This window comes from Calidris pugnax, unplaced genomic scaffold (assembly GCF_001431845.1).
Source record: "Calidris pugnax isolate Ruff unplaced genomic scaffold, ASM143184v1 scaffold19, whole genome shotgun sequence".
NCBI lineage: Eukaryota > Metazoa > Chordata > Aves > Charadriiformes > Scolopacidae > Calidris > Calidris pugnax.
Window position 1 is genome coordinate 1,113,359 of NW_015090775.1, and position 12,318 is coordinate 1,125,676.

General features: G+C 39.5%; 1 protein-coding gene across 9 annotated transcripts in view; it reads right to left on the bottom strand.

The window, feature by feature from the left end:
• KIAA1217 (KIAA1217 ortholog) overlaps nucleotides 1–12,318 on the bottom strand; it is a 357,518-nt gene that overhangs the window by 173,883 nt on the left and 171,317 nt on the right. For 7 of the 9 annotated variants that reach the window (XM_014946387.1, XM_014946368.1, XM_014946397.1 and 4 more), the window contains exon 2: nucleotides 11,026–11,312. In XM_014946387.1, coding sequence (XP_014801873.1) covers nucleotides 11,026–11,312 — 287 coding nt within the window. Of the gene's footprint in view, nucleotides 1–6,676; nucleotides 6,802–11,025; nucleotides 11,313–12,318 lie in introns of those variants that run through there. The other 2 variants (XM_014946420.1, XM_014946429.1) reach the window with 2 other exon arrangements.

Genomic DNA, 12,318 nt, shown 5'->3' on the forward strand with positions numbered 1-12,318 from the left:
TGCGCCTCCTTGCCTCATCCCAGCCCGCCCTTCCGCGAGATTCAGAAGGGAGACGTTTCTCCACCAATTTCCCGAAAGCTTTTGATGCTGTTTCTATCACATGTTTTCATTTACATTCTCCAGTGACAGACACCAACTAATTGCCTGCAGTAAACCAAGGAGAGTCCCCGGGCTGCTTTGCACAGAAACCCTTCTCAGCCCCGCTCACCCCGACGGGAACATGCCAGGGGCGGGCAGAAGACACCGTCCTGCCTGTACCCACAGCACTGGGCTTAGTATTAGGCAAAAAAGATGACAACTTGGATTAGCCACAGAAAACCGATTGAAACAATAATGATCCTTAGTGAAAATACCCAGAATGCTGCCAGCAATTACTGCCAAATCATGGTACCTGCAATGACACAGTGATTCTGGTCTAAACACAGAGGAACAGAGGTTCTCCCATATGCCTGCGTAGTAGATGTTGACATAATACTGTCTTTTTAATGCAAAGTTATGAAGCAATTTTAATATGAAATAGCTTTTTAAAAAATGAATATGTGATATGCATAACGAAATTAGCACACAACGTCTGTGAGGTTTTGGAGGTTTGTTTGGTTTTTTTAAAGACTTTTAGGTGAAAATAGAACCTAGATCAAGAATTTACTGGAATGATCATTATTTCTCTGTTAAAAAAAAAAAAAAAAAGGAAATACAATTTTTTTTTTAAATCTATAGGAAAATATCACAAATGTCCTAGCTTTTCAGATACACATTTCTAATGAAAGTGCTTATGTTACGTGTGTATTTTTAAGTTATTTTTTTTACTTTATGCTAAATAATTATTCTTCCTTCCAAACAATATTTACTGTTATTTAAATCAACCAACCAATGTCTTTCAACTATTTCTTTATTCAGCCAATGCGAAATAATTGACATTTCTTACTACTTATTCTAATCAAAGTCAAATATTTGTTCCTTCTGTGAATAATTTATTACTAATTGCAACAGTCTGATGTATGGTATTTTGTGTTACTAAAAATAGGGCTACAAATGAATAAATGCAGCTAAAATTATGCTTTCAAAGCACAGTGGAAGAAAGCCCAAAGCTCATACATAGCCTGGACAGCAGATCTCTTTCCAGACTTTAGACACCCACATACCCACAAAATAGGTGCCATTTGGAAAAGTCTCTGCTTATTTATCTGGCAGTAAGTGTACCTGGAAGTGAATATATCATGTGCAATTTAAAATCAAACTCAACTTCTTTCAAATACAAAAAATGTTCTAACTCTTTGCTTTTTCACTGTTTACTTCTTCCTCTTGCTGCCTTTCTCCTTCCTTGGAAGACAGATGTCTCCCTCCAGACTGAAAAAAGACTTAATTTTGATTGAAATTGAATTACAATTACTTTTTCTATTTTGAATGAAATCAATGGGAGAGCATGCAGACAGTCTATTAAATGTATATGTAAGAAATGTAAACCCCCTAGAGGCTGAAATATTCTTAAAACTTAGCTGAGCTCTGGAATTTACAGTCATGAGACATTAACATAGTCAAGAATTTAGCAATCCAAAACAGAAATGGACATTCATACAAGTACCAAGACGATCCAGTCTTACAACTAACATGAACGTAGCTTTGGAAGATAAAATAAATCTCAAGATGCGGGACAAAATAGTCTGTAACTACTAAAGATCATAACTCACATGATGCACATGGCCAATTATCTAACACCCACCTGCTGAGAGGTTGTTAGAACCTCCTTAAGAACCCACAGCAGAAGCCATGGTGAAAAATATATTATTAGTCTTTCTGGATTTCAAACATAACCTAAAAGAATAGCTTCTCTATTCTTCTTTAACAACTAATTTTGATTTTTAGGTCAACTTTTTTTAAGTGAAGTGCACCTATAGCAGTGAAAACCTTCCCTAAATTTAAACAAATGAAAATACTCGGTGTTTACTGAGGCAGCAATCTCCTAGTGAATGAATAGAATCACTACAACCCACAACACAAGAGCACACACAAAATGCAGCAGTACAAAAGGTACTAATGACCAAAAAACCCCACAAAACCAAAAAACGACCCTTCAAAACATAATCTCATCCAACCAAAAGTCCCTATGTTGGCTTGATGTGTCAAGACTCAATACCATCAGATTTTGAATTTAGTGAACTGACCCAATGATAGGGTGAACGTTAAAAACACACGTCTCAGCGGCTGCTGTCAGAGCCACAGGTGTTGGCTGCAATTTTAACAATAGCACTGCTGCTCCTGGTGTACTCAACTTTTTTGAAGAGAAAGGAAATTGGAATATATGTTCATAAGAGATTTGCTTGTCTTATTTACTCTTCTTCTCTTATTTAAGCCCAGAAAGAAGATTTAAATCCCAGGGATTATGGTTAAACCAAGCCAGTTAATCATGTGATTTAGGTGCAATCTGCCTTTGTTAGAAAATCAACTGAAAAATGCTGTAATGCAGCAGCAATGTCCAGAGGTGCATTTACTTTGCTAATGACTGGCATAAATATGTGCTCCCCTCCCAAGTGACAATGTGCAAAGAGCACAAAAATGCTCCCAGTGGGAAGCGAACAGGACTATGCAGCTGAAAAGAGAACTACCAAAACGCATTCACAACCATTTGCAGGGAAATTATCTTGAGACACAGCAAATATTCATAAATATTGTGGCTAATCACAGGCTACCGAAGGAACCTCTGACCGGTGACATTCCACTGTAACCTCAGCTCTACCACCAGCACGGTCTGTTGCCCTCACCCAATGCCTTTGTGTCTGTGATGCTCCTCATCTGCTAAACAAGCAATGCTCACACGTTGTGTAACATACCTTCAGAACTTCAAATAAAAGAGAACACCTGCTCAAAAACAGCACAGCCAAACATGTTTGTAGACCAGGGCTTCATTTTTACTTCTGTCACAAACTTTTTGTGCTCTCACAAATGAAAAACGGGCTTGAAATGAACTTTGGGGTCGCTGACAAGCCTTCTCTAGAATGGTGCTCTGAAGACATCTACCATGCTGTTCACCCCTGAGAACTACAGCAACTTGAGGTACTTTGGTTTAAAAGTTAAGTTGGAAGAAGCAGCAGTGGCAAAGCACTCTTCATAGATCAATCTACCTCTGCAGCATTTTTAAAGAAGGAGGAGAAGATCTGGCTAAGCCTAAGCCCGAAGGACACTCAACAGTTACATCTCTGGGCAGAGAACCTTGATAACCAGGCTACAGCCACATGGGGCCAGGGCTTTCCATCACTGACTCCTGAAACTTTGCTGCTGAGAAGAAAGGAGCACAAGGTGCGCATGGCCAGGAAGAGCATGAAGAGAGGAGCTCAATTGTACAGTCCTGTGATGAGGTTCATTATTCAGCAGCTGGCCTGAGGGACTAGCCACAAGGCTATGGAGGCCAAACACTGTAACATGTCATTGCCCAGTGGCTCAACTTCAAATGGGAAAATGTAGGGTTTGCCTATCCCAAAAACCTCCAAATGTCCCCAGGGGAAGGAAGGCATCAGCCACAGGTTCAGAGGCGGCAGGAGGTGCCTCTACCACAGAGGTGGTCACTGCCAGGCCACTGCACAGGACACTGCACAGGCTCTCCTCTCCACCACTGCTGAAGACGTTAGTTCTGCACTGAACCCATCCACTGAATGAGGCCCTACTGGCTGCTTCAATGCAGTTTTTGGTAGTCATCTACAGGAGCAACCCAAAAAGCACCAGTACTGAGCTGAAAATATGCAAAAACACATCTGTAAATGCCTCAGGATATTTTTAGTTTTCTGAAATGTAAGGAATCTCAGGTGTCTACAGTAACCGGGAGAGGTTTCCATGGGCAACTCTCTTGAATGTGGCTGCCCGAACTCTGCTTTAAGGGATACCAAAGTCCTAGATTCCATAAACACCCAAACGAGATCACTGCAGGCATTAATTCAGTCAGCTGGATACAAAGTATTCTAAAAATACTTTGTCATAAAATTAGGATTAAAAAAATACACGTACAAAACTCACATGAACAAAGATAAGGATATAACAACTACCTGGGACTTCTGACTTACAAACAATACATGCTACTTAAAATGCAGAGGCGTTGCCACAGAAGAAAAGTTACTAATCCTGTTGGGGCAAAGTAATTGCACTGGTGTGGGGTTTGCATAGGGGGGAGGGAAAGAAAAAGAAAAGGAATTGCTTTATTAGCTTTCTTGCGGCTTTGTTTTGTTTGCTTTTTTAAAAGAAGAGCTTTTTTAAATTACTTGTAACTGATAGATGTAAACGAAGAAACTTAGGTTTATCAAAGCAAGTATTAATACTCTCGTTAAACTCCACTGACTTTCAGAGATACCTTAGGGCTAGTAGTTTAATATGTACTTTAATATATCGCCTTACTTTTTTAAAGTAAAGGGTAAAATTGAAAGACTTTCCACTGAGACATTCTACTAGGAATATTCTTCTTCCTCAACATTTTCACTTATAGTCAATACAACATAAATCCACTTTACATTGCTAATGAGCTAGCTCTTTGTTCATTTATCTATCAAGTTATTTATAAATATCTCACAATCACAGCATTATCTGGGGGCTAAAGAGCATGTTTCAACTCAAAACAAATGGACATGTCACCTCATGTCCTTCCATAAACAAAAGCTAAGGGCTCAGATTCCGGCAGAGATTTAAGCCTGTAATCATGTTTCGTATGTTCAGTCTCATAGCCTTACTCAGGTGCTTTTAACAAGACAAAAAGAGCAGTTGCCCTTAACATACAGCAGCACTGGAAAGCAATAAATTGTTGTACCAGATGGTACATGAGACAGGGGACACGTGTGGATGCTGCGGAGGGTCCCCCCTTCCCAAACGTGCAACGTGCTCGGTTGGGCTTACAAAGACCATCCAGGGAGGAGGGGAATCATTCGGGCAAGGAGATAGTACCCATTGGCAGAGAGGAGGCAGGAACTCACAGAAGTCTCCTGAAACTATTTCGGAAACTTTTTTTTTTTTCCCCCTAAACAAATACCTACAGCTTATGCTGACACAACAGCAAGTTCTAGCTGTATGACACTAACCTCTCGGATAAAAATAGGCATTTTTTGATGACACATTATATACAGCAGTTTATACAAGTAGTAATTCAAGAAAATGGATTTTCTCAACGAGAAAAATCTGCGGCAACACATATCCAGATTAAAATCACATTCTCCACAGACACTGTGTACATTTTAAAAGCAAATGTAATATTTTAACTCTGTTTTTTAACTGGTACAGACCAGAAAAGTATTCACACAATGTTAACACTAAATCAATTTCTCCTACACGATTCTGTGCCATCAACCAGCAAGGCTGTAATGAATGCAAAATATGCTAGTTCATTTGATACATTGCCATTTGTACATATTCTAGTACTAAATAATTAACGCTCTGACTTCGGGAGAAAGGTTAAATTGAAATTAATTCTATATTATTCCCATTGCTGGCTTAGTTTCAAGATATAACTAGGAGCGTAAAAGCAAAAGAGCTGTGACCAAGAAAAATTAGTTAGTGATTTCTCACTTTGTACTCCTTTCAAATCCATTCACGTTAATAATCAATACATGTTCCAAGAAAGTTTATTTAACCTTGCTGGATCAGGCAATGCAGAACGTCAGAAATCCTTTACACACTGTTTTTTCAACTGGAATTAGATAATGTGCTTACCATATTCCGCAGCCTCCTCATTCCCTAAATCCTACTGAGGATTTACATTGAACTGAAACTGGTTTCTCTCGAGTTCACATTTCTCAGGTGCCATTAGGCAGAGCCTACGATTCTTCTCTTTCCCCATTTTTAAGCTCGGACATTAAGTACCGCAAGCCCCCACCCTTTCCCCACCTAGATCTACCCCTTTTCAAACTAAGTGATTTGAACCAACTACACTTTCTAGCCCCAAACCTGCTCCCCGTTATAGTATCACGGTGGTACAGGGAGCCGGGGGGCTACCCCCTCCCCTATTGATGTTCACTTGATCTGCTGTGATTGATAGAAGCGCAAAAGTGGTTGCAACTGAGAACCCCGGCGTTTTACTCTCCCTCCAGAGGGTCTAAAAATATCCCCTTTTGTTTATACCTGAAAACCCAAAAGTCCCAGTAGCATTTCTGCTGCTGGACTTTTACCTCCAAATAGGGCTTATATTTACCAAAGAAAAAAAATCTATTTAAAAATGCCCCAGCGTTACCCTCTGATGTCGAAGCACATACTCAAAACCTGTTTAACTGACTGATACTATGGTACATTAAAAAAAAAAAAAAAAAAAAGCCTCAGTATTTTTGCAGATATCAAATGCTGGAATAAATACTGTTGTAATTTTAGGGTTCTATTTTAACAGAAAGGAGAGACATCTGGCAATAATCTACAAATAAATACAGTGTCTCCATTCTTAGTTTCTCCTCCAAAACACTACCTAGGACATTTTTGCAGCATGATTCATATAATCAACATAATACATTACAATGCCTTTCAAAAAATTCCGAATTCTCAGTTCATTCAATAAAGAACTCATTTTCAAAAGAGAAAAGGGAACATGCCATGCCAGAAAACTCACTTTATTGACTCAGCCCCGCTGCCAGGAGGAACAACGTGGTGAAGCAAACTCCACGATTTCAAAAGCGTTTTTTTACAGCGAGGGCAGAGAGAGAGAAAGAGGCTTATTTACCGAAATGTGAGATTCCACAGGTGAGGCCAGAGACGGTCTGAAATCGTCTTCCTTTAGTTCCAAAAGTTTTAATTTACGATGAAGCCTGTAACAATCCTTTCAAGCTGCCAGGTAAAGCGCACGCCATATCTCAGCCGTATTTTCTTTCGCCCTTTTGCAGCGTAACTTTGTTATTTGCATAAAGCTTAGCTCTGGCCTATGGGACTTTTTTGAACATCTACATGTTAGATTAGCTGTCTTGACATGCTCTATCAAGCATGACATCATGGATCTCCATGGTAACCTTAACCACACCTGCCCAGATGCCAGAGTTACCTGTCATGTTCAGACCTAACTCAACATAACAACAAAAAAAACCTCAGCCACCATTTTCTCAGCCTTGCACAGGCACCGGAAGGGTGTATTTTTATTTTTATTTTTTAACTGGTGGAAATTTAATTTCATTTGCCAATAAATTTGTTCTCCACGGAGCACTGGCTGAAACGCTAGAGCTGTTGCCGACCCTTCCACATTTCCCACTGTATTTCCTAGTCAACAATAAAAGAACTCTGTGGCAAACATCTTCCAGCTAATTTTCTAAAGGCATGCTCAAAAGCTCCAGCTCTGAAAAACTTCTACACCCTCATTTTTTGCTCTCTGCCCCTCAGAAAGGCTTTTTGTTTTTTATCAGGTCGACTTGTAAAACAGGTTCACAGCAGGGATTACCCCCCTCCCATGGCCAGGTTAGCATTTTAACCTCTTAATTGCAAGCTCTTTTTCATCCCAGCAGCCGCTGGCCCAGCTTTTGTACTTGTTCCTGCTCTTTCCTTCGCTGCTGACCGGACTCAACCCCACCGAAGCGGGTGACCACGTCCTGCCATGAGCTCAGCAGCGGATGATTCACACCATCTCAAACTTCAGAAGACCCAGACTGTTTTCCTCCTTCCTCTCTCTTTTTTTTCCTTTCTAACTTTCCTGAGCATTACGTTAGCGCCTTGCTTTCATTAACCCAGACGAGGCAGCCTTGGCAGAAGCAAGGTAGCCAAAGCTCCTGCAGAAACTTGCATTACCTACAAAAAAAAAAAAGGAGATTTTGTTCCTTGGCTTTCCAGGCGGAGGGAGCTCTGGTGTCTGGCCGTGGGGTTGAGTTCACCACACAGACCAGCTCAGCTGCTGGTTATTTGCCCTGCGGCACTATCCCAAGGCCCTTGTGCAAATAAAGACGGCCCCTGTCTCTGTGAGCTTTCCTTTCCAGAATAAGATATCACAGACAGGGGAACAAACCTGCGGGGTGGAGGAGGGATGATCTGTGTGCACAGCTGGGAGGTTTCGGGTCACCACGTTAGCTGACCATCAGTAATCCCCAGTGGCATTTTACCTGGCCATGATTGTACTTCTGATTTGTGGCAGGTTATCAAGAGTAAGAACGGGTCCTCAGGAGGCACATCCAGGGAGGGATTTATCTGAGCAAATGAAGACTGGAGGAAACCATTAATACACAGCGGAAGATATGGACAGCATTCAGAGCTGACCTTGCTGGTTGCAGGTAATACAGTATGATCTGACAACTTCACATATTTTTTTCCTGATGTTTCTTTCCTGCAAACCTGATTTTTACTATCTGCAAACTCAGATACTGATGGTTTTAACAAACAAGAGAAGAAAGTCCACAGAAAAAAAAAAAAAAAAAGATACAATTACCAATCTTGATTTTCTGGTCCATTTTCGTTGGCTATAGGTTTAGATAGGGTTTAGAGCAACCTGGAAGACAAATTATACGATATGCGAGGCACTATATCCTAACTGCAAATATTGGGATGTTTTATGTTCCAGCTGCACTATTTGACATACAGATTAGAAAACGGTGTTGCATTAGCTACTACCCTTGATAGATTCCCACTGCGGATAATTTTGCCACTCTCCAGATATTGAAGCAGCTGGAGAAGTAAGAAGGGAGAAAAGGAACTGGGAAAATAAAAGGTGACATTTTAATTCCTATCTTCCCATCTATCTTACAGATTTTGTTTGTGATACATATATGTTACATACACATGCCTACTACACGGGTGTGTAGCTTGTCTGCTACACACATACATATATAAGGGGGGGAGGAACTATGTATGCTCAACACACATATACACCCTCCAAAGCAAACTATGTTACAGTCTTATTAATGGAGCAGCTCAGTAAGTGTGCATTATACATACACACAGATATATATACACACACAAAGCTATGTATATATACACATATACCCATATGTATCTATACACAGACATACATACACATACACACAAACACAAAATACACACGTGTGTGTGCATGCCTAGACAAAACTGGTAAGAAAAAACCTCTCACACACAAACACAAAATACACACACGTGTGTGTGCACGCCTAGACAAAACTGGTAAGAAAAAACCTCTCTGAACTGTAACACCATGACCACAATAATCTTACTGCATCTGATGAGTCAGACTGTTGATACATTACATTCCAACTAAGCAAATTTCTTACCATCAACTGGTATAATTTATTTCTGCATGTTTTAATGCAGCTTCTGTTCAGTTTATTTAGTTACTTTTTAAGTTATGCTGAATAAGTCTGTAGTCTTTCGCATTCCCAAGATAGATAGTTTGATGTCCTAATAGTAATTTTAAAGTTATTTTGTTTTAAAATTATTTAAAAACTCATTACATACAATAAATATGTCTAATTATAAAAAATTTGAAGCAGGAGACATTCACATGAATTTTACCCTCAATAAATTAGAAAGGATGACACGTTTTAAACAAATAACAGGAACAGTTACTGCATTCCTTCTATAATTTATTGCCTTCAGAAAAGACTCAAATTACAAAATGTGTAGGGTGTAATGCTGTAGGCTGTTCAAACTGGGTTTGTAGTGTCTGTAACACTGGAACTAAATATTTACATGACTCCAAAAGATCTAATCTCTGGATTTCACCCCCCTCCCACCCCCTTTATTTAATTTGTATGCTATCTTTATCCACCACCCAGCACATTCCACACAGTCGCTAAAGTTCATAGAAGAGATAAGTGGGGAGGAAAAAAAAATAATCAAGACTTTCAAAGGAAAGGAGGGAAGCTGTTTAAAAATAAGGAATAGATCATCCTCATTAGAGCTGAAGTCTTGCAGTAATTTTAGCTGGATCCATATGGATTCTAGCAGTTGTGTTCGGAGGCAGTGATAGAACCTGGGATCTCTAGAGACCCTGTCAAAGAGCAGTTGTGGGGGGGGTTACCAAACGACAGTCTTTCCAAACCTGTAACAATGGTCTGATCCCCAAAGGTTTAGAAGGCTTCAAAAGAGTCTGAGATTTCAGTAAGAACTCCCATAACAGAGTACAATATTTGTCCAACTTGTTTTTATCCTTACTTACAATTAATTTGTTGTTAGTGCTGAAATACCTATAAAACACTAAGAAAAAAAAACTTTTATAAAAGTTTTGCTGTCAATCATTTGTTAAGCCAAGAATAACGAGCACAAGATTTTTGAGCCTGAACTCTAAATTCTACTGGTTGACTGAAAAAAATGAATTATGGAATAGAAGGTAGATTGTCTGTAAAGCTGAACAAATTAAACTTTAACATTGCACCCAAAACCAGAGCCCACAGTTAAGCTGTGAAGAGATCCTTCTCCAGCATTCCCTGAATTCAGAAGGTCGGCGTGACAGCAGCCTCCACCTGCTCTGAGAAATACATCAGCGTGTCACATCGCCTCTGACCCTACATCTACTTTTCGCTGCTGAAAAGCAATTGCAGGCAGGCGAGAAGCAAACCACCTTAAGGTACGCTGCTGACAGACCCATGTGGATGTCAAAACAGCTTGGAGGAGGCAGATACCTGTGGATAAGTCCATTCTGTTTGTATTAAAAGACTCAAAAATAGAAAAGAAAGCAAATGAAAGGGTAACAGAGACAGCTAAATCATACAGACACACTCTACAGATATTTTCTTTTCTCCTGGGCAGTGGTGCCAATACTGAAAGTATAACAGAAGTTAACAGCTGTTCCATATTTTCCCTTTAGCTGTGAAAAGTAGATGGAGACCCATATACTAAGATCAAGAGTCTCACCTTCATCCCTTTCTCCATGTATACTCTAAAAAAAAATGAAAAGCTCTTCAAAAATGTCAGTTTCAACAAACAATTCCAAGGTAATATTAAATAGTCTCAATTTTATTAGTATTTCTTTAAATTCCAAGGGAGCAACTGAATCTCAGGCTACATCCAAAAAATCTGTGTAATGTTTTTCTACGTTCTCACCTTTTGTAATGAGGTAACCCTCAATTTTGTAGGAGTTATAAGGACTGTTCAACAAAAAGCAAGATGCGAGTTCGACTTTCATACCTGATCTCTCAGTCTCTCCTGGTGTCCCATTATTGCTGTGGCGTGGTGGGGATATTTCTGTTTCAGATGCTCAAGAAAAGCCTCTCTCTTCCTGTCCATTTCCGAGGTTTGCATTCCCAGTATTTCTTTGGAACTGCGGGGGCCACCTACTGTATGTCTTCGAGGGATGTTGCGGGTGGACTTTGAATTAGAAGAAGTGTGACTGTTCGGGGTCGAAAGGAGCTCTTTAGATCGGAGACATTCTGCATCATCTAGTGATGTTACATGCAAACCGGTTTTTGCCTGGTCTGAAAAAAAAAAAAAAAGCCAAACAGTAGATCATAAGAACTTAATCCCAACATTCACATCAATAAGAAAAAGAAAATAATCAATATAAAAGCTACATTCTTTAAAAAGTCTGGTAGTGTTCAATGGCATGTTCTGCATCATTAGGCACATACACGCTCTAAGAAGTGGCCCGGAAATAATCACTTATATAAGCTTTATACAGTACTTACATATTTTTAACACACAACCGCAGTATTGCCTCACAGAAAAGTGAGCATCATTAAAGTAGATGTTCCTTTTATATCATCTTTATTACTATGTGACTCGAAAAGAAGATCTGACAGGGCCCTTATTCCCTGACCTTTAAAATCTACAGGATGCTTTCCATGAGAAGAAACAGGTTTCTTCAATAGGCTCCAGTTCACTTAATGGCCCAGTAACTGGTATCCTTAAGGATACTAACTGATAAAATTCCTCTGACAAAGCAGATTTTAAATCCTTAATCTTTTTTCAGTGTGTTTTCCACATGCTCCGAAACACCTATGAAATAAGATGAGGGTTTTGGAGGCTTTTTTTCCTGATTTCTGACTGTGGTCTGGTTTTAAATTTCACGGATCTCCCTTGGATTTTATACGTCTCAGGACAGCGGGCTGGAAAATACTTCATCACTTTTTCAATAAACCATTTCTTAAGAAACAGTAAGAGCAAGTTTTGTGTGATATATAAAAAAAAAAAAAACCAAACCCCAAATCTCAGATAAATTTTACCACTTAAAATCTACTTTAAGACCAAAGACCATGACGTTTGTAAAGAGATGGGCAGACACGGGACGTGGCGGGTATGTAAGTGCTGGCTTATCTTCAGGTAACTGTGTAACATGAACCCTCTGGTGCATGAAAAAGTGTAGTCTGGAGCCTTGTTACCTAATACCTTTGAAAAATCCCTTGCTCCTTTGTCAGCAAAGAACAAAAAAAAAAAAAAAAAAACCCCACAAAAAAAAACCCCAAACCCAGGAAATCAAAAAAG